Source organism: Sebastes umbrosus, chromosome 16 (assembly GCF_015220745.1).
Source record: "Sebastes umbrosus isolate fSebUmb1 chromosome 16, fSebUmb1.pri, whole genome shotgun sequence".
NCBI classification, from domain to species: domain Eukaryota; kingdom Metazoa; phylum Chordata; class Actinopteri; order Perciformes; family Sebastidae; genus Sebastes; species Sebastes umbrosus.
The window spans coordinates 27,196,869-27,224,163 of record NC_051284.1 but is presented as its reverse complement, the minus strand read 5'-3'; the positions used below and the strand labels follow the sequence as shown (position 1 = coordinate 27,224,163).

Below are 27,295 nucleotides of genomic sequence, written 5' to 3'. Positions count from 1 at the left end.
TCCTCAATCTGCTGGTGTGAGTCCTGGGGGTCCTGTATCTTCTACCAGAGGGCAGGAGGGAGAACAGGCTGTTGTTGGGGGGTGTCGTATCCTTAATGACCCTCAGGGACTTTAGATGTTCAGGGAGAGGTGGTTGTTCTTACACCACTGTTCCAGGGTGGTCACCTCCTCCCTGTAAGCCGTCTTGTCGCCAAAGGAGATCAACCCCACAACTGCTGTGTCGTCCGCAAACTTCACGATGATGTTTGATGTCATCCTCACATAGGTGTCCCTTCCTTCCAGGTGGGAGAGGGCGGTGTGTAGGACGTGGGCGATGGCGTCCTATGTGCATATATACTGTGCATATAAACAGTATATGACTAAAAATGTGATTTTGCTGTGACTTCAAAGACATTGGCATCAGTCTCCAACTACCAAGAATGGACATCTTGTATCAAACAAATGTTTACATTAGGACTGTCAATCGATTCAAATATTTAACAGCAATTAATTGCATGATTGTCCATAGTAAATTGCTTTAATTACACATTTTATCTGATCAAAATGTACCTTAAAGAGAGATTTGTCAAGTATTTAATACTCTCATCAACATGGGAGTGGGCAAATATGCTGCTTTATGTAAATGTATGTATATATTTATTATTGGAAATCATTTAACACAAAACAATGACAAATATTGTCCAGAAACCCTCACAGGTACTGCATTTAGCATAAAAAATATGCTCAAATCATAAGATGGCAAACTGCAGCCCAACAGACAACAGCTGTCAGTGTGTCAGTGTGTTGACTTGACTATGACTTGCCCCAAACTGCATGTGATTATCATAAAGTGGGCATGTCTGTAAAGGGGAGACTCGTGGGTACCCATAGAACCCATTTACATTCACATATCTGGAGGTCAGAGGATTCCTTTCTTGTTTCATATACCAGTTTCTTCACTCTAGCTCTAAAACTGAGCCCGCTACAACCTAAAAATCGCAAGTTGCGTTAATATGTTAAAGAAATTAGTGGCGTTAAAACAAATTTGCCTTGGCATGTTATCTTGGACAGCACTAGTTTATACATTTACTTTAAATGGAAAAAAACAACCAAAAAAACAACACCCTGATGCATTTTATGGTTTTAAGTAACTTTATTGAAGGGAAACTAAAAAAGAAACAGAGCCACAAGTTGATTATCAACCATTAGCTTTGCGTCAATATTTTAGGGCTACAAGAAGACAGTGTTCGAGTGGGCATAAAACTAATAGCTCATCTACTGGCTTCTAAATAACGAAAAAGAAATAGAAAGCCTTTGAGGGGAACCACATTTTTCCAACTGTTCAGCCTTACAATCCACTTAAATTTGCAGAAACATATCAGATATAATAGCCTACCTTTATTAACATGCATAAAATACAACATTGAAGTTCTTATATTTTGTTTCCTTAACATCGATATATACTGCTGTGCTTCTCTGTACACACACTTTGATAGTGGAATAAGATACACTTCTTTCCTCAGGTAATAGAGTCCTATACTAAAGATCAGAAGAACATACTGACATCACACCAGTCCAGAAGGCAGATACAGGAGCCACTAACCAGTTTCCCAAATAGTTCTGATTTGACCAAATAAAATGCAGCAGTTTTTACCAATTTGAAACTTTAAAATTCAGAATTTACAGGTATGGCGAAAAGACACGCTTCTCTATAAGTGCTCTGTGAAATCCGGCTTTAATTAAATATCAACCGCAGAGGATCTAGCCAGTGAATCAACTGGATCATCATGAGGCCGATAGTGTTCAGGAGACCAGTCGCATCAGATTCTACTAAGTGTGTGCAGAGTAAATGACTAACATCACCAACTCTTTCTGGTGCATGCTCAAGCCGAGTATTCAGAACCATGGTGATTTATTTATTTTTATTTATTTTTTTTAAAACTCCGCACAAAAATGGGAGTTGAAACTTCACAGAAACTGGCACGTGTCCTAGAGAGAGAAAACACTATCTTCTTATGAGCGCGCAGGTGGAAAAAGGAGGGGGTAAAATGCTCTGATTAACCAAAAAAAAAAAAAAAAAAAGAAGAAAAAAGAAAAGTGAAAAAGAAAAACAGAATCCCGTATTTTTTTTTTTTTGTTTGAACCAGCAACAACATTTTCCACCAGCTTTCCAAACGACGGCATCACATGGCGTATTTTTGTGTCCAGTCTTTTGCCATTTTGGTGTATCTGAAAAGAGAAAAAGGACAATAATTAACTCAAGCAAACACATCACGGTTTGGCATAAAAACGGTTGATAACTACTAATATTTGCACACTCGCTTTTTATTCAAGATTCCTTAAAGCACATGCACTTAGCATATTGCTTTTTAAACAACAGGGAAAGCCAAGTTGGCGTCCTAACAAAATATGTCAGTAAATTAGGCTTGCCGCTTTAGTCGGTGTTAAGGCATACGATTAATTTACTAGTGTATCAGTACCGTATTATCAATACATAGTCGGATGACGGACACTACAATCTGAAAGTGAAACGTATGGAGTCTCAGCGCAGAGTGAGAGAGAGAGTTGACAGACAAGACGGCGGAGGATTTGGTGGCAAAGCGAAAAACAAAAGCGCCTATTTCGCAATATTTTAGATTCAAACCCAATGCAAATAGGGAACCATAATGTTAATGAGGCAATCGCCGTGCGGAGAAGATGGGGCGGTCACAGCCGGTGTGAGCGGTGCAGCGACGCCTGGTTGAAACCTTCGGCCTTGCAACGAAAACTCGACCGGAGGCCGGACACACAGCCATCCAGTTAAAGACCAAAGTAGGCGCTCTGCAGATATTGAGCGTCATCTTTTCTTGTATAATGTCCGGTGTAATTTGGTATCACCGGTGTCGTCACAAGTTTATTAAGCAGTGGGAAAATGTCCTCACCATGACATCCCTACAGTACATGCATAAAAACAATACTTCTTAATTTGAAACAGTGAAATATTCCTTTGACAAGTAAGGATACAAAATGTTTTGCAACACCAAACCTTTTCATGCTGGAGTTAGTGGCTACGTTTACATGCACAGAAAAGTCTCTGTTACAACACTGTTACAATAAGCAATAATTAAAAAAGGTATAATGTGCAACATTTTCCTAAAAAAACTAATGTATATAGACTCATACAAAAGAAGATTTGGATCTAGGCTCATTTGTAAAAAGGTAAATTAGACTTTTTAGACGTATATTAAAATCAACAAAGTGCCCGTTTAGATTCCAATCATAGCCAAGAACGTCCTGTGAATGAAACAGGTTTTCCTTTTATTTATTTAAATTTTATTATTGACTGGAACACTTTTATATTAGTTTTTTTATTTATTTATTAATTCAGACTTTTATTTCCTGCAATGTAAAGGTCTACCTTCCTCCATCTACCAACCTTTTCTTAAATAAATTAATGACAAAAAAACAAACAGCATATCATTCTTGCCATTTATCAAAACATTCATGGTTAGATTGATTTCATTCTAGGAAGCCACTGGTATCTGTATTTTCAGAAAATGAGCTTGCAAAGACTCATTGGACATACAAAGAAATTTTTTTAAATGTTATATTTCATTGCATGGTGATGCAGCTGTCAGCACAGACTGTTGAAAACTACTATTGGTGTGTTGACACTTGAGGGTGCATAATCTGCTCAAACAGGAACCATTTCATACAAAATAAACTGGTATTATCCTTATCGTTTGTCTGCTAAGCTTCAGTTTCAGACATCATAGCTCATGAATGCAGTTCTTTTTGGCAGCCAACTGTCGGCGTGTCCTCGAATGCACCACCAAGAACATTTTTCAGAACAGTCTCTGCTGACAGACTGCCTCACCACGCAACAATAACTGTGAAAAATACAAGGCAACCCATTATTAACTGTGACGGATCACCATCGCAAGTCTCTTCATGTTGATTTTCCAATCGTACTAAAAGGTGTATGACGTGGTACACGTTGGAAAATGGTCAGCATTATGTAAAATATGAATAATTTGTACTGTGCGGTCTATTTAGATGATTGTCTAACTGAAACACCTTATCGTGGCAATCCTTAAGATTTCTGTCCTGGTTGATTTAGAATTACTATTTGAACAAAAACAATTGAATTGTGCTCAGAGTTGAACAGTCTGGAGTCTTTTTGTTGACACATGAGCATAGAAACAGAATAAAACAAATCTATTTCTATGTACATGAGATTTAAGCTTTCAGAATTGTGGGCATAGATCCAGTTTTTCTGTGTATGCAATGGAGAAAAACTGCAATTAAATACTTTCAGCAGTGGGCCATAGGCTCAATCACCATTGTGTTACCTTATTTGGCATTAGATAGCGACTTAAACATATATTTAAATAAAAATCTTTGAGATTGCCACTTTAAGGCCCTGACACACCAGGCCGGTTGGTCAATGACCTAGTATGCCTGTGATGGCGGCTTTTCAGCCAATTCAGCAAGTGGAATCAGTCGCGGAGCATGACGGTGAGAGAGATCACTCCGATGAGCAAGCAAACGGCTAAAGTCAAGACGGCACCTACAGAAGGCTCTTCTCATTTTTCATCTTCATCTCATCATTCCAATACACAGATATTTTCACAACGACATGGCCATCTGGATTGAAGCTAATGGTTGGCAAACACCGCTTTTTTTTTTTCCATGTATGTATCACAACAGCTTGTGTGCGCCGTCCTCGGACTTCCTGTTTCTGGTTTTGAATAACAAATACAGACTACCGCAAGTTGTCTGTAGTCTTTGTGGTGTGTTCAAGTGCAACTTGTTGGGAAAGACACAGGCGACGCAACAGTCTGCCTTCGTTGCTGCTAGTTTTTTTATGTCGGTTTTGTGTGTCTGGACCTTTAAAAACAACCCCGTTTTGTTTTTACTCCCGTATCAGTGAGGACACTTATTGGAGTATATTTTCATGCAACAGTAAACGTTGTATAATCACAGTTATGTCATGTGAGACCAGAGCATCACAAACACAACAGACCAAACCCATAACACCAGCCAAGATGCAGCACTGGCTCTTGATCTTACCCTAAAGCATGGCATACTTGGCTGTCCACTCCTGAGCTAGTTTATTGTACCTGACAGAGTGAAACTAGGTTACATACTACACTCAGGTGATGATCTCATTTCAACCAACTAGGCGTCTGAAGGTCGTGCTTATCGTGGATAACATATCAAAAAATACACAAATCAGTTGCCAGTTTAGTAGGTACACCCAGCTAAGTTTTGTCTGAAGTGTTTCAGGGAGGTGTTGATCCAACTTCTTGGTCATTTTGGATGCTGCAGTTTGTGGTGCTGTTAAATTATGCTGCATTATGCGGACAGCTGTTTCTATTATGTTGTCCACCCCATTTATATCAATGAGGGTAGGCTTAATACTAGAAACACCTCTCTGTATGATGCAATACAATCTAACAGCACCACAAACTGATGATACAGGACTGTTGTATCAGCCCCTGGTCAAACTAGACGCATGAGCAGCGCGTGGCGGTTACCTCGCTGAACTGATGCTTTGCTCACGCATGTGGTGTCCACACCGACAGTGATGCTGCTAACAGGCGGCTACTGTCAGCACTTTCCTTCTACATAGAGTTCACCTTTCATAACGGCCATTTCATTTCAATATAAATGCCATTTATATTTATTTTAGACCAAAAAAGATTAAGAAGCATGTGCTTACTAGTAAATAATAATAATAATAATAATAATAATACACAATTAAAAGCTGGTGCTCTTTTAATTTACGTAGCCGTACAAGTGACTGCATTTTCCACAACACAGTCCTGTAAATATTTCAGAATAAAAGCCTTGTGTTAACAAATGAAGGAATTCTGTCCACAGGGAAAAAAGGGGCTTTGTGGGGGCTTTTAGTGAAACGGAAAGAGGAAGTGTTGAGTTAAAAATATTTACTTTTTTCATGTCTACATCTGTAGAATATGTCACAATAATGCTAGTATGATGACAATATACGATCAAAAGATAATTTTCACTGTCCGTGCGCGGCACACGGAAAAAAATTAACGAGACCTCGACCTCGAGACTCTCTAGAAGAAACGCGGCTAATGCAGCCGAGCCGTGTTGCTCACGCGCCCTGGACATTAGACTGCATTCGTTTTAGCTAGGTGTACCTAATAAACTGGCAGCTGAGTGTGCATTGCAGAGCTTTGTTCATTTTATGGGAAAAAATAGGTAGTTTCATATTTAGAAAACAGTTAAAAACACATATATAGAATATATACACTCACCTCGAACTATCTGTTTTGTAGATTCGTGCGATCTCTGGCACTAATGGGTCATCAGGGTTCGGGTCACATAGGAGTGAGCAAATGGAGAGAAGAACTACAAGAAACAGAATATATATATTCATGTCAACCAATATTTCAAATGAGCAAATTAAATGACAAACACACATTTTAACTCATCTGCAAGTCATTTTAGCCTCATTTCTGGGACACAGAGAAACGTAGATTGAATGTGTGACATACATAATGTCTACAATACAGAGATTAACACATGACACTGTATATTGGTCACAGTAATTTAGAAATGTGTAAACAAAACATGTTTAGCACAAACATCAAATCTGGTAAATTTAGAATAATACATTAAAAATATTTGTGGCTAAAATTACATACATATTTTACAGTTTAAATGCGTCACCTTCCATATTTTTTGGCAGGTGAAGCTTATTGATTAGCTCATCGAATACTTGACAAGAATTTGGCATCAAATTCATCATCACAGACTCTGACGTCGTCTTCAAATAAGACAAGATTGATGTCAAGTACATCGTGTTCCTTTACGACGGTTCATACCTTTAGAAATAGTAAGTGCAGGAGACCACTGTGATCTGAGAATATCCAGACAGATACTGCCGTTACTGTTTATATTTGGGTGGTAAATTCTTGTTGTAAATGCAACCTGGAAAAGAAATGAAAACAGAAAGTGAGGACAAGTAAAATAAGGCTGCGTCACATATCAGGTCAATGTTGCGCAATTCAAATTCCCCAAACACAAGGCAGTGACGCGTGGCATGACTTGACGTGTGTGGCATGACTATCAACGACTGGAAAGACAGGTATAACTTCATGACGGTTGACAACAATCAAAATGTGTTTATGACGCCAAACTGCTTGGCTCGGTTTCATTTCAGAAAACATGTTATTGTCGTTTCTCTGTAAGTTATATGAAAATAGGAGTTTTAACACATATATAATGTTTGACCCCAGTTACTGACAGTGAATAGATTATGTGAATACATTATTTTATTGTTACAAACAAGACTTGTGTCTGTTGCAAGAGGGGCACAGCAGCTAGGTGTTTGATACATAAATGGCAATATAACTTTAATTATTGTTAGTGTATCAAAGCAAGGAAAAAGGGGAAACTTGGTTCGGGTGTGATTCAGCTTACCTTGGGTGGTTTGAAGGGGTAGTCTGTTGGAAAATGAATTGTCAAGAAGAAAACACCTCCCTGATATGGACTGTCACTCTGAAAGCAAGGATGACATTTACATATTTCAGTAAAGAATAATCTGAAAAGCTCCTGTCCACAGCTTCCCATTATCAAGTCAAATTTAAACCTTTATCGCATGAATACATTTAAAGCAGCCAGAGACAACCTCAGTGACAAATTCCAACATCACGTTTGCTTTAAAGTACAAAGAGAGCAACAATTATGTCATAAAATGATCTACTTACAGGTCCCATGATTGTGGCTTGCCAGTGAAACACTGCAGAGAATAGAAAGTAAAATGTTAGGAAGCAGGCAAAGCACACTGGTATGTGATCTGACGGGAACTGGGATTCTAAACTGTCTTCCCGGTAACACCATTTCCCTTTATAGAAAATTTTCATACACTATACTGTTTTATAGGGGTGGAAAAAATTAAAATAAAATCGATGCAGCAAATTTGTAAGTCAAATATTAATCTTTTATTATACAAACTATTAACAATCCGACACTGTTCTGTCTTTCAAAGGTTGTAGCTAGAGTGAGGATACTGGTATCATGTGAAACTAAAAAAACCTAAGGAATCAATTGGTAGCTGGTCTAGAAGAACGCTAAATAATGCTCCAAAGTAACACTAAATTTTGGTGAGGAAAAATTGGCCATTTTCAAAAGGGGTCCCTTGACCTCAAGATATGTGTATGAAAACTCTGAAATGAACAGACTGAAATCTGTATCTTATTAGATAAAACAGAAGTTGACAAACTGCATAATTTGCGGTTGAAAAAAAAGGTAATAAATTGCAATATATCTTATCACAAAATGTTTAAAATCGCAATAAGATTGTATTGTGATAACATATCGTGGAGCCATTAGCATTAGTTTTACTCTATGGTCCATCACTCTATTTCATGGTGGAGGTATTCATGACTAATATAACCAATTTTCAGCACTATAAAAGCTCAGATGAATGTAGGTAGAGTTCATTTAAACATGTAATATAATTTCTCTTAAATTCAAATACTCTGGAAAGCTCATTCAGTTTTGCATTTAATTGTTCTGCTGTTTCCTCCTCCTCCTCCAAACTATCGATTAAACGGTTAGAAGGTCGACTGAAAATGAATCAGCAACTATTTTGACAACTGACTTATTGTTTTGGTAATTTTTAAAAACAAATAATGTTGTCCAGCTTCCCAAACGTGAAGATGTGATGTTTTTTCTTTGTCTTACATGATGGTAAACTGAATATTTTGGGTGTTATTGGGACAGAAAACAATACAGTCATAACTTTATTCTTTCACTATTTTCTCGTATTTTTACAGGCAAAATGATTGCTTTAAAAAACAAATAAATAAAATCGACTCTTACTGTCATCGCCCACTGGGCCGGCTGAGCACTGTGCTGGAGGGTCACGAGCCAGGTCGTTAAGCTCCTGTAATGAAAAGAAGTTTAGGACAATAATTGATTAGGCTAATCTTCACAGACAAAACAATGGAGGAGATGTCACCTGAAATCAATGTGTACGACTGAAGAAGCACGTAACATCCTGGGGTATAGATGTCACAACAACTGAGATGCTTCATGAGAAGTTGCTTCATTTATTTCACAACCCCCTCCAGGCCGGTGTTGTTATTATCTCCTGCCACTCTCTCCTCCAAGTTCAACTCTGCACCAGCTCAGGGAAAGAAAAGGGCCCCCAGGACACCTCAGCACTTTATATATACTACTACAGCCTCTACTGTTAATTTTAGGTCTACTTCAGAGAGTGGTGTGGAGGCCTCTCTCTTGCCCCACCCCGGCATACTGACACGCACCACTTCACAACTAAGTTTATGGATTTCCTTGGAAAGAAGATCCAAGGAAACTGGTGAAGAAATCCAGCCACGATGGGAACACTTCAAGGTGTCAAGTCTACTCCAACTACTCCTGTTGCTGCCAGAAACACACCCTGTTGATTTGATGTGCATTGGCACCGCACAAACACACATACCAAGTCAGTGTATCATGAACACGACTCTCTGACGGCTAACACAGATCCACTGAGTGATATGAGTCATGAGTTCTGGTAACACACCGAGTATCATCTATTACAACATGTTTAAACGATTAGCCAAGTCATACACACACACATACATACATACATACATACATAGATACATAAGGCTTCAGTCAAAAGATAGATACTATAACCTATAATCAATCAAAAGAGTGTGTTTGTGTAAAAGTATATAAAGTGTTGGGCAATTCATGAGGCCTCGTTTTATAACCGTCAACTCACTTCGACGAACACACTGAACCTGGAACCGAAAGTACTCGTGTTAGATAGCTTAGCATAGCTTAGCTGTATGCCGACCAGACGTTTAGCTAGCTGTTAGCCGTGTGTGCCATGAACACTGATTCACTCAACCCTTAAGTCAAATCAAATGTATTTATATAGCACATTCAAAACAACATGAGCTGAACCAAAGTGCTTTACAGACAGAATAAAAACAGGTCAAAAGAGCAGACAATAAAATCTCACACATCCACAGACAGAGACCAAGATAAAAATCTATGAGTAAAAGATATATGTTATAATGAGCATTATAAAAAAGGACAATTATAGTAATCACAATTCAAGTACATTGAAAAGCCAAAGAGAAGAGATGTGAGACTGTAGATCTGATGTGGAGAGGCAGTTTGTTCCAGACTATAGGGCCAATAATTAAACTGTGTAATACTCTGGCATTAATACTACATATCTCAAGAAATATGCTTATTTAATTCTTATTTATATTATTCTTGCATTAGATTTAACACACTTCATAGATCCTTCTTATCAGCACTTTTTTTAAATTATTTTTTGTATTCACTTATTTACACTGTATGTGTCTGATGGACATATTTCTAATTGTATTATTTATTTATATGACTTCTTGCTGTTATATATTGTATATATCTGATGTACATATTTCTTATTGTATTATTTATTTATTTATATGACTTCTTACTATTATACGAGTTTCACGAACTGTGGTGAGGCAGTTTGTTCCACAGACTAAAGGGCCAGAAAACAATTAACACACCAATATGTACACACACTTAAACACTTGTTTCACTGCCATGTTACACAGGATTCAACACAGATAACGGTAACGTGGGAGGCTAGCAAGCAAGCTAACGCCACTAGCTAGCTAGTTAGCTTGTTAGCATGCTAGCTAGCTTGTTAGCATGCTAGTTAGCTGACGTTATCTCACCTTGTTGATCCTTTTCAGAGCCATCCTCTTTCGATGTTCGCTTCTTCGACGTCAAGGTGTTCGTGATATGCCAGGATGAGTCCGCTCTCTGTTATAAATAACTGACGCTCGACGGCCTTTTCTCTCTCTGGAGCTAGCGCAGTCAGCTAGCCTAGTTAGCTTAGCGAGCTAACACTACGTATGCGCGGAGAGTTGGTAACAAAGATCAGCCGGTCGATGTTTAATAACTGATTTAAACTAACTGCCTTTCGATTAAACCTCACTTCTTCTACGTGGTTTCGACGCCTTTATATTGTATTACTCGTGTCCCCGGTTGAGGCTGGATAAGTGCGTGGTGCCCGGTTGAAGTAACCCCGGACGACTGAAGCTCTCTGTCGCTGCCGTTAGTCAACTAGCGGCTGTTCAGATGAAGCGGAGCTTTATGATGAGAGGAGGAGAGGAGGGCCAGATGGCTGCTGAGTGACGGGACCCGGATGTAGAGGCAGGTTGGGTACAAGCTGCTGAATAAAACAGTGTCAGTGTTTAATTAAAATAAAATAAAATAAAATAAAATAAAATTAAATTAAATTAAATTAAATTAAATTAAATTAAATTAAATTAAATTAAATTAAATTAAATAAAGTAAAATTAAATAAAATAAAACAAAACAAAATAAAACTAATTAAAATAAGGCAAAACAAAATAAAATAAAACAACAAGATGCAGACAGGGCATGTCAGTGTTTAATACAAATAAAATAAAATAAAATAAAATAAAATAAAATAAAATAAAATAAAATAAAGTAAAATAAAATAAAATAAAATAAAGTAAAATAAAATAAAATAAAACAAAACAAAATAAAACTAATTAAAATAAGGCAAAACAAAATAAAATAAAACAACAAGATGCAGACAGGGCATGTCAGTGTTTAATACAAATAAAATAAAATAAAATAAAATAAAATAAAATAAAATAAAATAAAATAAAATGAAGTAAAATAAAATCAAATAAAACAAAACAAAATAAAACTAATTAAAATAAGGCAAAACAAAATAAAATAAAACAATAAGATGCAGACAGGGCATGTCAGTGTTTAATACAAATAAAATAAAATAAAATAAAATAAAATAAAATAAAGTAAAATAAAATAAAATAAAATAAAGTAAAATAAAATCAAATAAAACAAAACAAAATAAAACTAATTAAAATAAGGCAAAACAAAATAAAATAAAACAACAAGATGCAGACAGGGCATGCCAGTGTTTAATACAAATAAAATAAAATAAAATAAAATAAAATAAAATAAAATAAAATAAAATAAAATAAAATAAAGTAAAATAAAATAAAATAAAATAAAGTAAAATAAAATCAAATAAAACAAAACAAAATAAAACTAATTAAAATAAGGCAAAACAAAATAAAATAAAACAACAAGATGCAGACAGGGCATGTCAGTGTTTAATACAAATAAAATAAAATAAAATAAAACTAAAAAAAACAAAACTAAATAAAATAGATATCAAATCAAATCAAATCAAATGAAACAACAAGATGCAAACAGGACATGTGAGTGTTTAATTAAAATAAAATAAAATAAAAGAACATGATGCAGACAGGACGGGTTAGTGTTTAATTAAAATAAAAATAAAATAAAATATAATAACATGATGCAGACAGGACGTGTAAGTGTTTAATTAAAATAAAAATAAAATAAAATAAAATAAGACAAAACAAAACAAAACAAAACAAAACAAAAAAATAAATATAAAATAAAATAAAATAAAATAATTTGCGATTTGGTCTGAGGGTAATTATAACATTTTAGACGCAAAATGATTGATTAAATAAAAAAATAAAAAAATAAAATAAAATTAGGACGCGTTTTTATTGTTATGTACTGATGAAAATTTAGCCACATATTCATAACTCAAAAAATATATTGTGCCATGACTTCTACTACCTTTGTTATATTAGTTATATGTCAAATAATTGGAACATATAGTAAACGCATTACAGTGTTTAATTAAAATATAATAAAATAAAACAAAACAAAACAAAATAAAATTAGGATGCGTTTTTATTATGTACAGATAAAAATGTAGCCAGATATTCATAACTTCAAAAATATAGTGTGCCATGACTTTTACTACCTTTGTTATTTTAGTTATATGTCAAATAATTGTAATATATACTAAACAGATGACACTGTTTATTAAAATAGAACAAAACAAAACAAAATAAAATTGGGACATGTTTTCATTATGTACACGTAATCATAAATTCCAAAATATTGTGTGTATATTTATTGTGTGTGTATTTAAGAAAATACAGTGGTGGAATGTAACTAAGTATAACTATTCAAGCACTGTACAAATTTTGAGGTACTTGTACTTTACTTGAGTATTTGCTTTTCATGGGTTAGGGTTATAAATGCATTATAAAAATATTATAATGTATTGCAATAATGGGAATTATAAAACACTATGATCCTTGCAACAAAAAAATGTTAAGTATTATAATACTTGACCATATAAGTAATTATAAAATGCTTTATAATGTGTTCTGATTATTGTTATAAATTATTAATAATATTTATATATTTTTATTTAAATAAATACATACATAAATAAATAATTAAATAAATTAAATTAGGATGTTTTTATTGTTATGTGCAGATGGAAATTCAGCAACATTGTCAGAACTTCAAAAATATTGTGTGTGTTGGTGGATGTAACTAAGTATATTTATTCAAGTACTGTACTTAAGTACAAATTTGAGGTACTTGTGCTTTAATTGAGTATTTGCTTTTCATGGGTTAGGGCTATAAATGCATTATAAAAATATTATAATGTATTACAATAATGTGAATTATAATACGCTATGATCCTTGCATCAACAAAATAAATGTTAGAGTGACCAGCAATTATGAAATATTATAATACTTGACCATACAAGTCATTATAAAATGCTTTATAATGTATTATGATTATTATTGTAAATTATTATGAATATTTATATGATTATAACGCATTATAGGTGTGTTTATAATGCATTATAGACACAGGCTTCATAGAACATGTTACCGAAAATCCTTTGTACGTTACTAGCTGTGTGTTAGGGATTGCCAAAAAAAAGTTTATAATAATCAATAAGTTTAGCAAAGACTTGTTTTAAGAAAATGGCCTACAACAAGTATAACATATAATACCATTTCTAGCATTTTAGGATGATTATACTTTACTGTAATTGTGTGTGAAATAATACAGTGATGCAGAATACTTTATTATCTCTGAATCAACATATCAGACAAAAACTTCATCTGTACTCTCTTAGTTCACGGCTACAGAAGTAATATTCTGTTTAGACTTCACAAATCTGGCACACAGCGTCAGCCTCCCTGTGCATCTGTCATGAATTTATTCATATAGAAACTACAGTAAAATAAAAATTAAAAAAATACACTGTATATAATACTGGGAGACAGAGAACCTTTGCAGTACAAAAGGCTGATTCATGAGTAACAAAGACAAATGCTGAAGCTTTTCCTTCCTTGTCACATTGCTTTCACAAAAATGCAAAACATAAGAACAACGAGGAAACTAAGGCTGCAACTAATGTTTATTTTCATTATCAATAAATCTGCCAGTTGTTTTCTAGATTAATTGATTAATCGTTTGATCTATAAAATGTCAGAAAATAGTGACCCTCCCAGTCCAAGGGGATGTCTCTAAATGTTAACCAAAGATATTCAGTTTAATATGATATAAAACAGGAAATCTTCTTTTTAATCGATTAGCAGAATAGTTGGTGATTGTTTTTCTGTCGATCAACTTATCGATTAGACGTTTAATCGTTGCAGCTCTACAGGAAACACTGGGAAAAAAAAGAGAATGAAATGCAACTTAATTTCTTTAAGCAAATATCTTTACTTGTAACCTGCTAGAATTTCGTAAATATTGATGCAAGATAATTGCTTTATAGTTACACATAATTTCTATATATCCTTTTACAATTTCTGTACAACGAGGGTATCATTTTTACCCGACACAATTTAGTCTCTATATTCAAACCAGATGCATGTTATTTGCTAAACTGAAGCACATTCATGACACTGTCTGATAAAAGACAAATGTTTGATTGGTTCACAGAGAGAAGGCAAATGTGTTTAAATCCCCGTTATGAGGATCACCCTTTTACACCCTTCCAAGGCACTGATGCAGAGGGCAGTCAGTCACTGTTGTCTGTGCTTGTGCAAGAGAAGGTGGCGTCTGAGGAGGACGGCCGGGGGATCTGTGGGACAGTTCCAGCCTCTCTGAGTCAATCCGAGTCTGAACATGTGCCGTTACCTTTATGACATAGAGGGTCATCAATGCAGTCTGAGAGTTCTGAGTTTTCATAACATGATTTGACAGACGTTTGGCTGTCGACGAGGCTCACACCTGATGCCTCGAGATTTTTGTTTGATTCAGGTGAATCGAGGCCGTTCCATGATTTAGATGTCCCATCACAGCAGTCATGTTCACTGTTTTGTGGCACTCTAGGACAGAAAGTACTGCTGTCTTCAAGTTCTACTCCATTAGAGTCAGATTGGTCATTAAGAGTCGATGACGGCGGTGCATCCTCGCCACTCTCCTCGCCCTCGTTGTGCATGTTAGGAGAGGTTTTACCCAGCAGCACATGAGAACTAGAAATGTCCTCTGAAGAGCAGCTTGACGCTGTGCTGACAAATCCAACAAAGTCTCCGCTGGAGCTGAAACGAAGACCATGGACGGCTTCCCTGTGAGCTTCAGCTGTTTGGTCTTTATCTTCTCTCGCACAATCTCCATCCTCAAAGCTTTTAGTCTCCTCCTGCTCATCCTCGGCAGCATCAGGAGTTACAGCGTCGCTCTGCATCTCTTGGGTCGCGCCGTCGTCCCGGTTCTGATCTCCCTCTTGTTGTGCAGCCGGATCCAGCCACGCGTCTCTCTGAGCTGGATCTGCTGGGGCGTCGCCTGAAGCCGAGCTCTGACCTGTCGGGGTGGGTCGGACCGTTTGGTGGCACATGGGGCAGGTCTCCTGCACGTACAGCCACTTGCGGAGGCAGTTGCCGTGGAAGAAATGTCCGCAGTATGTGATCACAGCAGAGCTCATTTCCTGTGAGGAGGAGAGACATATTTGACTTGACAACAATACCTGCAGACCCGTATTTGGCTTAATGTAGTAGTAACATATCTATAATACTCTTACACATTATTTACATGTACAAAAAACAAGGAGAACCTACTGTATATAAACACACTATAATGTTATTATTTTGCTTTTGTTATTATTAGTGCTGACCGTTGCCATGGTAATCGACCTCCAATTTCTTCAACAATGAAAACATTTGTTAATTGCAGCCCTACTTTCAGCCTCAGCAGTCATTGTGCTGCTGTAACATGTGAATTTCCCCAATGTGGGTCAATAAAGTCTTTTATTATTTCCTCTTTTCTTGAAAAAGCAGCGTGAAAAGCTCTTAAACCAACAAACAGCAGGGTTTCAACATCTTCTCTGCAACTGTTGTTATCAACATCTTCTGTAGCTGCTCCCTTGACAATAAACTTGTCATCCTTGTAAAGGCCAAGGTAAAGAAAAACATCATTAACCGGTTTTAACAAAAAAACATGGCTGAAGGCCAAAGATTCGTCCCTGAACGGCCCGAAGAGAGGTGGGGCTTAACTGGAAAAACAGGATCAACATGACTTGAAGGTACACGCATTGTTAATAAGTACTATACCGCATATATACGCAGTAGTGTAAGTCACATGTTCTGTCATGTGAACGTAACGCTGGGAAATACTTCCAAGAGTCACAAGTTGTTTAACTCTATGTTGATATTGTGATGATATTTTGAGTATGAGTATATCGCTGGATAATGTACAGTGTGCCCGTTTAGCCACCTGTCTTAAACAACAGGAAGCACTGACTGTCCTCTTGGAACAAACCCTAGTCCAACTAATACATCCTACATCACCGGTAAAGAACAAAAGATAAACATTTAAGCAGGTCAAAACAGAGGCTAGGTCAATTTTCATTTGTTTTTTTGCTGAATCACTCTGTGTGATAACAAGCTGGACAGGTTTTTCAAAATAAACTGCTTGGTTTCGGCAGATCACAGTTGATGAAGGAACATCTTTTCATTAGAAACAAAAGAATGAATTACTCGTATCAATGTGCATCGGAAATGTCTTAAATTAGACTGAATGTTTTATTATGTGCCATAGGAGTGAACTGCAACACTGGAAAAAAAACATTGATTTTGATATTTTAGTAAGGAAAAGTCATCATATAGAGCTTCAATTCAAATAGAATCAATAACTCTCTAACTCGTATGGCAAGTAAAAGTGGGGGTGAACAACTAGAGAGTGAAAAAAAAAAAGTCTTATTTGAGCTGAGAAAGAAAAAAAAAACATTGTTTGCATAATTTGTTTACATACATAAATTTTTACATTCAATGCTTCTATTGAGATTTTCAAATAAAGCTTTGAATGTCTGTCGTCATATTTTATGACATCATCGCCCCCAAAAAATTGTGAAAAATAGATATTTTTTTGTTATTGTTGTTATATAAATGTAATTTATGGTGCTATTAGATTGCTGCTACACCGCCCCGTTAATGCAGGTGTGCGCCTCCTTTTGTGTGTGGCAAGTGGGAGAGCAAACAGTTTTTTAACCACAGTGAAAATGTCGCTTTTGAAAGGCTAAACGCCAACAAATATGGACTGAAGCAGAATAAACAAAAAATTAAAAAGTTTGGAAATTATTTCTTTTCAATAAATGTTGAGTTCAGGACTTTACAACGCTCTGGAGTTATTGGAAATGTTTGGATCACTCGAGTCAGAAACAACTCAGCCACCACTGGAATCTAATTCTATAGTATATTACTAATACTAAGAAGTACCAGATTTAAACAAAATTAATAGACATGCATAAAAATAAAAAAGAAGCTGCGCAGAACTATTCTGTACAGCCCTGAAATTATGGCACTACAACTGGTCTGAAGCCAAAAGACGATAAGTTAAAAACCTGAACCCCAAAACCTCTGCACACGTGTACTGCCTGCCCCGTTTGTGGTTTTGTGCAGACACTCCATGATCTGGCTTTAGATGTTACAGCATGTTGTGTAGTTTGTTCCCAGTGCCACTGACCTGGAAGCAGATGGAACAGACGTCGTTGTGCTGCTGCAGCTGTTGAGCCGTGGCTCTAGGGAGGGAGTTGATCTTCTTCGCCGCTTCCTGTCTGAGCAGGAAGCTCTTCCAGCCGGACTGAGCTCTGAGCCAGACGTTGAAGTACGAGTGGATGATGATGACGGAGGCGCCCATCCAGCTCCACTCGCCGAACAGCGACTCCCAGGTGCCGTACGCCACCACGCAGAGCGCCACCACGAACTCCAGCACCCTGCTGACGGCGTTCACCCAGTAGATCACTTCGTCCAGGCTCTCGATCGGGTCGCTGCGGAACAGCTCCACCATGAAGAGGGAGTAGATCAGCATAGTGCCTGTAACCTGCACAATTAAGTGATTAGTTGTCAACTATTAAATTAATCCCAAACTATTTTGATAATCGTTTAATCGGTTTGAGTAATTTTCTAAGACAAAAGAAGTCTAAATTCTCTGATTCCAGCTTCTTAAATGTGAATATTTTCTGGTTTCTTTCCTCCTCTATGACAGTAAACTGAATATCTTTGAGTTGTGGACAAAACAAGACATTTGAGGACGTCATATTGGACTTTGGGAAACACCGATCAACGTTTTTGATGTGCGGTGTAGGCAGAGCTTTCCATAAAACAGCCAACTACTTATTTAAGTCCAGCCGGCTACTTTATTATATGAACTTTTTTGCTATGTGTGTACATTTTAGGAGCTCTAGCCTCCGCTTCCAAACAATGCAAGCATAATGATGATGATGATGGAAAAATCTGTCTATATGTCCCGTCCCCACACGCTTCATGAATGTGTGCGCGCCAGGGTTGGAAATTAGCACCAGCCAAATGCTGGTAAAATATGCAAGAGGCTGCTGGATTTGGATAAAAAAGTTAATTTCCGACCTTGGAGAGGTTGTGTCCTTCTGAGGAGAGAGCGTAGAGACGTCTTCAGTGTTTGACAACTATTAGCAAAATAGTTGATGACAAAACACATTTTCTCCTTTACAATAATCCACCTCATGTTTACATTCAGGCAGGCAAACTCACTGAAATATGCAATAATTAAGAACAATGTATATGATGGAATAGTGGCATTAAAATGTACCAGAGGAACCGGATTTGTTCCCACTGGCTGGCTCCTCCATATCCTTGTGGAGAGCCCCGGTGTAGCGTATAGAGGGTATAAATAATTAACAGTATTTTAAGTGTGTCAATCAAACTGCCCACATTCAGGAAGTTGTCATTGATTAAACAGATTTCAAGAATAGGTGATGGAATAAGTCTAACAAATAGGACCTTTAGTCAGAAATAAATTAATGAAAATGTCAGCTATTCAAAACATCTGAATAAAGTATTTAATGCCAAAGTAACTTATTAGTTGTTATTTTACTTCATTTAGTAGAAATGGAACTTAAAGGAACTTTTAACTGGTTATGAAACAGTCTCAATTTAATACTGATGCCTCTATATGACCTACGCAAGTAAACGAGACCATCAACGACAAGATTGGGTATTTCTATATAGTTATTCTTAATGCTCATCATCTGTGCCACCGGGTACAAATCCACGATCAGGGCGTTTTGCTGGGCCTACTGGAGGGAAGGTAGGCACAGGAGAACCAGAACCAGGACGGTCAGATCCTGCTGCAGTAAAATGAGAGGTTTTCTACTCTGGGACTCCGGTGCTCGGAAACACTACTGCTTTAGTCCAACACAAAATGAAAGTCCCTCATGTGCCACAAAGACTAATCCCTCTTCCTTACTTCAACATTTCACAAGAAGGACATATAAAGTCATACCTGAAGGGAAGTCAGCATGCAGCTGGACACCAGTATAAGCAGCCAGAAGTCCATGTGGAAGAACTGGGAGATTTTATAAGCCATAAACACGGGGAAAACCAGCAGAAGCAGACACATGCTGAGGCCACGGAAGTGTTTCCACACACTCCTAGAAGCAGAAGCACAGGAGAAATGAAGAAAACAACACAAAATCCTTACAGAACTTCTGAAAGCGTTTTGTACTTTGTGCTAAAATATTTAAAGTGGCAGTAGGCAGTACATTTTTGGCATCATTGGGCAAAAATTCCATAATAACTATTTCAGCATATTGTAATTCAAGTGTTCTGAGAGATAACTACACTTCTGCTCATCATAACTCTGTTTTCAGGCTTTAAGAAATCTAGCCCGTGACGGGAGACTTTGACCAATCACAGGTCATTTCAGAGAGAGAGCGTTGCTTGTTTTCCTCCGGTCTATGAAATCTTGCGGATGCCGTTAGAAGCACCAGAGGACACCGGAGGACACATGATTTTTTTCAGGTTACCTGTTTCATGTACTACTGTCAGAATTTATAAAAATAACTTTTTTTTTTTAATCATATTTGCTCCAATCTGGCCTACTTCAGCTTTAAGCTTCACCTGCATCTCGCCAAAAGAAACTCTTTTAACCGGTGTTACTGTTACCTGTTGCGGGAGGCACCCAGGGCCAGAATGACTGGATCTGTTATTTCGATCATCGACTGAAGAGTTGACGTCACCACGATGAAGAGGATGATGCTGAGGAGGAAGGTGCGCTGCAGTGCCTGCATATCTAACAGGCCCGTCTGAAGAGCGAGGAGGAGCAGAGTGACGCCTTCGGTCACGCCTCTGGAGACAAGGAACGTAAAGAATTGTAATCATGACAGAGCAGAAGTAACATAGCAGCACTTTTGACTTTAGACTTGTAATATACTGGTCATTTCAGCTGTTTTTTGGAAGACAACACATAAAGAAACAATACTATACTACAAATTAAACTCTCTTCATATAAGTTTAATATTTGTTTATACTGTGCAGCAGCTACATCACTTTTTCCTAAAATTATTTTTTTTACATTGCTTACATTTGCTTTCTTGAACATCTGTGTGCTTACATTATATTTGCCTTTATTTACTGAATCACTTCACATTTGCCGTAAATTTTCGTCTCTTATGAATAACACTGCTCTTTTTATTATAAATCCTTTGTAATCAAAATGTCTAGACAGAATTAAAATAATGATGCTGTTATAATAAGTGAATTAATAACTTGTCAGATAATCAATCAGAATTTTTTTTTATTTTTTACAATCAATTAATCATTTAAGTCATTTTTAAGCATAAATATCAACATTAACTACTTCCAGCTTCTAAACAGTGAGCTGCTTTTCTTTGTCCTATATGATATTAAATATCTGATATTAATTATCTTTGAGTTTGGGACTGTTGGTTGAACAAATGAAAGAATTTGAAGATGCGATTTTGGGAATTGTGAGGGGTATTTTTCACAATTTCAGTCACCTTTTATACAAAACAATAATCTATTAATCAAAAAAATAATCCGCAATAATAAAATAATTGGTAGTTGCATCCTTAATGGTTACAGTGACAGTAATGCTGCTGTTTGGGAAGTAAACAAAGGGAGAGAATGTTCTAGTTAACTTTTCCCTGAGCGGTTACTAGTAGTTTGTCTTTGGAAATCCCTTGCTTTCCCTGTGTGACTCTGGCGGCCCCCAGTGGTGACTGACACCATCAGACTGATAGCATTTATTCATTTTATTGAGTCGTCTGTATTTGTTTATGTCTCCTTTCTGTTTATAGCTGTATATTTATGTTTATTATTATTTCTGCATCTGTATCCTGTGAAACACTTTGTAACTTCTTTTTAAAAGGTTCTATATAAATAGAAAGAAAAAAAACACAACTCCAAATGAATAATAAGGTTCCTCTGTAGCTGCTGGATGTGTAAATAATAAGCTGTTTTCTAACAAGGTAAACTTAAAGGGTGATAATATGTCAATGTTGTGCCACAAGTGGCCAAAAAAATCTGCTATTACAGGTTTAAATGTGGACCAAAAGGAGTTCATAGGTGATATAGTGTAAAACTTGAGAAAACACCTCACCTGTGCATGACGTTCTCATTCTGAACAGCTATGTAACCTCCCAGGTAGCACTTGCATAGGTTGAGCAGTCCAAGAGCGAGATAGGACACCACGAAGGTCAGACCCAGAAGAGAGTACGGGGTGGCACAACACTCAGAAACACTGCAGGGTTCAGAAGAAAACACCAAATTATAAACAAAATAACGTCAGGTACAAACAGGAATAATAATAATCCACATGACATCCCACCTTGTGAGCAGGAAGAACATGATTCCCTGATGGCCCGCTGAGGCGTTGCCAGACATGGTGTCTGAGCACAGCTGGACGATGAACAGAACAAACCAGAAGACACTGAAGAGCACTGGGACGGCAAACTGGTTCCACAGAGAGATTCCCACAGCCAGAAGTCTGTACAGCTCGATCACCTGAGGGACAGGAAGCCAGTGATGTGATGACAGATAACCAAAATAACAGTAATCACACCCTTTATAATTAACTTTAAAATACTATAAATTAACTTTATAGTTGTCCTGCATTTAGGACTTAAGGGTCTACAACCTCCTCAGACAAACAGGAAGCATTGTGAAAATACATTTCAGAATAAGAGTACCTCCAGCTGCAGCAGCTCTGAATAGGCAGCCTTTGCGAGGCGATATGGCACGAAGAGATGTGAGAGGAGGAACACGGTGATCCCCGCTGCGGTCAGCCCCATGGAGAGAGTGTTGACGGTTAACAGCGTGGCGTGATGAGCAGCGCAGAGTCGGGCCAGCAGTGGGAGCATGTGAGCGGAGAACAACCACACCTTTCTGGTCTTCATCAGGAAGGCACACAGCGTGCTGAGAATAATCTGACCTGAACAGAGAGAAACATCAGGATGGTTGTAAAGCTTTTACTCCTAAAAAAACGTATAGCTAGATACGGTGATCACGACCATAGATTGTATTTAAGGGAGACATTTGGTTTTGAAGGTCATCAGTTATCAGTCATTTCATGTCGAGCTGACTCAGTGCCCTTCAATCATACTAGAGGTGGATCGATTAATCAAACATTTTACAAACTATCGTTATCGGCAGAACTGGGTTCCAATAGTGGCTGATGGCTGCACAGCCGCCACCAGTCACAAGAGGACGTACATCACCGTTTTGCATGAAGGCTCCATACACAAAGTCAAGGTAGAGGGGAAGAAAAAAAGTTTCTACCTCGAATATATAACTCAACACTTCCAGTTTTTTGCCCACGATACAAGACAGACAGACTGGGAGGAAAAGAAATCATTCACTAGGGCTGACCCGAATACCATTTTTTGGGCTTCGAAGCTTCGGTGAGTAATATTCGAAGGTATTCGAAGCTTTGCTTTGCGGCACGGTACAGCAAACTGAAATGTTCTTCTGTCTGTCTGTCTCCATTTCCACCGTTTCAGTGCCAAACAGCAATATCCGTCAGAGAATAACTAATAATAATGAATGTTGAATATAAATAATGTTACGGGATTATTCCTTATTTCATGGGCTATTTGGGGATTTATACATTATTATTATATACTTATATATAAACAAAAAAAAACAAAAAAAAACGAAGCATTCGAATGCTGATTTTGAGGTCGAATACCATGGCAATGGTCGAAGCATCGAAGCATTCGGGTTAGCCCTATCATTCACTGTTACTTTAACTTGTTTATCAATTTGACGTTCTCTTTTCCAAATGATCTGGAACTATCCATTTATGAAATAAAATCGTGCACTTAAGGATTCTCCTTATCCCGGGAATATGAACCAACATTAATGGTTTGTAAGAGTAGCATTTAATAATGTACGAGAAGCACAACAGAAGTAATACTGGCCAGTCATACTGTAAGCCACAGAACATCACCCATTGTAAATAAATAGAATATTAGTTTCAGGACTCACTCGTCATTGCAGAGACAAATCTGTTGAAGGCCAGAGAATCAAGGTACACCGCTCCTTCATAACCGTACTGGAGCTCCTCACGAACATAATCCCTGTAAAATAAGCAGAAAAAAAACAGGTTTTATAATTATATATATTCACTGTATGCAGTTTGTTTTGCGTCATTAACAGAACACACAGCAACACACAATTGTCTGAGTTATCTTAGGCTGCATTTTGCTAACATTAGCTTGTTTTTTGGAGTTAGTACATGTCCTTATTCAGAGGTACTTTGACTGTATTATCACAGAAACTAATAAATAAATTGATTGAGCACTAAATGAGTAGATGCACAAACATTTGAGAGGAAAATAGTACCCTACCAAAGTATAATAATTCCTGAGGTGACAGTGATAGATCAGTTTTGCTCTTTTTATAGCAACAAGCCCGAAGCCTTTACAGAAACCATTGGTTGTTCTCACGTTACAACACATGATGGAGTACTTCGTCTCCTAAAATTAAATCAGGCTGAAGGAAACTGGATACACAGAAGGGCTGCAGCCAAGCTTTGTCAGGAGAGAAAACTGATCCTGGTTCAATAAATCTAGGAAATCCAGTAGTAGTAGTAGTAGTAGTAGTAGAAGCAGTAGTAGTGCATCTCACTTGGAAATCTGATGCCCCATGTATAGGAGAAGGGCGGCGAGGATATGGAGGTAGAGCGTCACAATGTGTCTCAATGGCAGAACCAACACCACCACGTTTATCAGATGACCTGGAAGACAAATAGAAATACTCACATTATATTTTCTGTGTTTCATGAAGCCAAGAGTGAAGATACTACTAGTAGTAGTAGTAGTAGATACTCTTTGAGAAATATAAAAGATACACACTAGAAAGGCACACAAAGTGGATTCACATCCCCCTCATGTCGTCAGATCTGCTGTTTTTAGCCATTTTTAATGTCTGACTAATAATGTTGGCAACGTTGACGTTAGTAATCAGACTGACTCAGCTGCCAAAAGACAAAAATTACACAACTACACTGTGGGCAACTCGTGGCTTCAACGAAAGATTATTTTAATCATTGATTAATCTGCAGTTTTGTCAATAAAATGTTAGAAAATATTAAATATACTTGTTATAATTTTCCACAGCGTCAGGTGACGTCTTCAAATATCTTGTTTTGTGCAAAAGTGCAAAGAGATTCAGATTATGGTTTTATAAAGTGAAAAGCAGCAAATCCTCACATCTGACAAGCAAAACATTAATCATTCATTAAATTAGCTGCTGAATAACTTTTAGTCGATAAACTAATTGACTCGAACTCGTTATCCTTAGAACATTTTAAAAGGAAATTATCATCACATTTAATTAATGATGTCTAATTATATTTTGATATGTTTAAATATATTTTCTTTTCTTCTGTACTGTTTTTTGTACGTATTTCATTGTTTTTATTGGATTGTTTTCCACTGTTTGGTTAGGTTTTTCTGCACATTTTGTGTACTTCTTGTTGTTGTTTAACATTTGTTGTATTTTTAAAATTATGTTAATTTAGATCTTTCATCCTTTTTTGTTATTGTTTTTTTTCTCCTGGGGTTGGTGGGAGGTCCTTTGTATGAGCCTGTGGCTTCTTGACCTCTCCTGACACATTTCCTTTTTTCATTGACTGGATTTTGTGCAGTTTTATATATGTGCAAATAAATAAATACAAAATAAATAAATAAAAAAAGTCATGATTTGCATACTCACCAATGTAGTACATGTTCCAGATGACATATTTGTACTTGAAGAGCAGGTCTTCGTTTTTGGCCCTGAGGTGCTCCGTCAAACCGTCAATGTCACATTTATAGAGCAGGTCCAGCACCAGTATGCTCGGCACCCTGAGGGCAACGTTGGCCAACTCTTCCAGACGAGGCATCTTTGAAACCAACAGTGTTTGGGAGGGGGAGGGGGTGTGACCAGAGAGAGCTTGTGTGTGTCACATGCTGTTAGCTAACCGTCTCACTGCTCTGCTCGTCATCTTGTCATCTGAAAAACACACACACAAAACTTCACTGACTTCCTCCACCAGGCTGCTGCTTAGCTGGAGGAAAAACAGTCATGGCCATTTTCAAAGGGGTCCCTTGACCTCTGACCTCAAGATATGTGAATGTAAATGGGTTCTCTTGGTACCCACGAGTCTCCCCTTTACAGACATGCCCACTTTATGATAAACACATGCAGTTTGGGGCAAGTCATAGTCAAGTCAGCACACTGACACACTGACAGCTGTTGTTGCCTGTTGGGCTGCAGTTTGTCATGTTATGATTTGAGCATATATTTTATGCTAAATGCAGTACCTGTGAGGGTTTCTGGACAATATCTGTCATTGTTTTGTGTTGTTAAATGATTTCCAGTAATAAATATATACATACATTTGCATAAAGCAGCATATTTGCCCACTCCCATGTTGATAAGAGTATTAAATACTTGACAAATCTGCCTCTAAGGTACATTTTGAACAGATAAAAAATGGGCAATTAATTTGCGATTAACTATGGACAATCATGTGATTAATTGTGATTAAATATTTTAATTATTTCACAGCCCTCATTCTAATATATTATTTATATTGTGTATTCTATAGATATTCTACAGATAGATATATCTAGTTTTGATATATATATATATATTTACTGTTCCTGTGCAATGCCTGGATAACCTGCTTAATCTACCTACCTATCTATTTATCTAGAGGTGCAGGACTTAAATATTGCAGTTATGATTTGAGCATATTTTGTATGCTAAATGCAGTACTGTGAGGGTTTCTGGACAATATTTGTCATTGTTTTGTGTTGTTAATTGATTTCCAATAATAAATATATACATACATTTGCATAAAGCAGCATATTTGTCAACCTCAATGTTGATAAGAGTATTAAATACTTGACAAATCTCCCTTTAAGGTACATTTTGAACAGATAATTAATATGTGATATGTATTTACAGCTTTAGCGTCACATTTAAGCCACTAATCAACACTAGAGACGTGCAGAAGTTAGCTTGTGAATTAAGACATCGAATAACAAAGGTTTTAAGCAGCTAGTGTGTGTAAAATGAGAGTATTTCACTCACTTTGCAGGGTGACAGACATCACTAGCTAGCTGCTGCTGCTGCTGTCTGTTAGCTCTCACAGCGACCAGCAACATGTTCTCATCTCACAGCATCACGCTGACAACATGTTCCACCTAAACTGTAACCTTCCGTTCGTCAGAGATAGTAAGAAACAGCCGCCATGGAGATGGTTGGATTAAAGAGCTGGAGTTAAAGGAAAAGAGGAAAAGAGGATGAGTAGAGAGACTTCAGATGCAATGTTATGATTCCACTCGCTTGCGTGGCCATTTCCTGTTTACACGTCACAGCGGAATGGACCAATCAGGATCGGGTATTCTCGATTTCAAAATAAAAGTCAGGTTTTGGGATATTACTACTACTACTACTACTACTACTACTACCACTACTACTGCTGCTTCTATTACTACTACCACTACCACTACTACTACTACTACCACTACTACTACCACTACTACCACTACTACTGCTACTACTACTACTACTACTACTACTACTACTACCACTACTACTACTACTACTACTACTACTACCACTACTACTACTACTGCTGCTTCTACTACTGCTACTG

General features: G+C 37.0%; 2 protein-coding genes across 5 annotated transcripts; both read right to left on the bottom strand.

Annotated features, from left to right (window-relative positions):
* Positions 1-1,112: 1,112 nt before the first annotated feature.
* Positions 1,113-11,095, bottom strand: LOC119504479 (ubiquitin-conjugating enzyme E2 D2-like). 3 transcript variants are annotated; one of them, XM_037796584.1, is made up of 8 exons: positions 10,689-11,095; positions 8,821-8,884; positions 7,704-7,735; positions 7,417-7,494; positions 6,819-6,924; positions 6,249-6,342; positions 5,032-5,081; positions 1,113-2,208 (listed from the first exon to the last, which is right to left on the bottom strand). In XM_037796584.1, exons 1-7 carry the CDS (start codon positions 10,710-10,712, stop codon positions 5,033-5,035), a joined length of 447 nt encoding a protein of 148 aa, XP_037652512.1. In that variant the 5' UTR covers positions 10,713-11,095; the 3' UTR covers positions 1,113-2,208; position 5,032. The 3 variants fall into 3 exon arrangements, with proteins under 3 accessions (XP_037652512.1, XP_037652514.1, XP_037652513.1); XM_037796586.1 differs by lacking the exon at positions 10,689-11,095 and adding an exon at positions 8,960-9,106; XM_037796585.1 differs by lacking the exon at positions 5,032-5,081 and having other exon boundaries at positions 10,689-11,094.
* Positions 7,304-27,015, bottom strand: zmp:0000000662 (RING finger protein 145). 2 transcript variants are annotated; one of them, XR_005210572.1, is made up of 12 exons: positions 26,728-27,015; positions 25,363-25,641; positions 24,274-24,382; positions 23,632-23,723; positions 22,335-22,576; positions 21,974-22,149; positions 21,746-21,886; positions 20,290-20,472; positions 19,628-19,775; positions 17,834-18,190; positions 14,130-15,800; positions 7,304-7,316 (listed from the first exon to the last, which is right to left on the bottom strand). XR_005210572.1 is itself a non-coding variant. In XM_037796583.1 (11 exons), exons 2-11 carry the CDS (start codon positions 25,529-25,531, stop codon positions 14,985-14,987), a joined length of 2,433 nt encoding a protein of 810 aa, XP_037652511.1. In that variant the 5' UTR covers positions 25,532-25,641; positions 26,728-27,015; the 3' UTR covers positions 13,929-14,984. The 2 variants fall into 2 exon arrangements, 1 of the variants encoding a protein (XP_037652511.1); XM_037796583.1 differs by lacking the exon at positions 7,304-7,316 and having other exon boundaries at positions 13,929-15,800.
* Between the last annotated feature and the right edge of the window lie 280 nt (positions 27,016-27,295).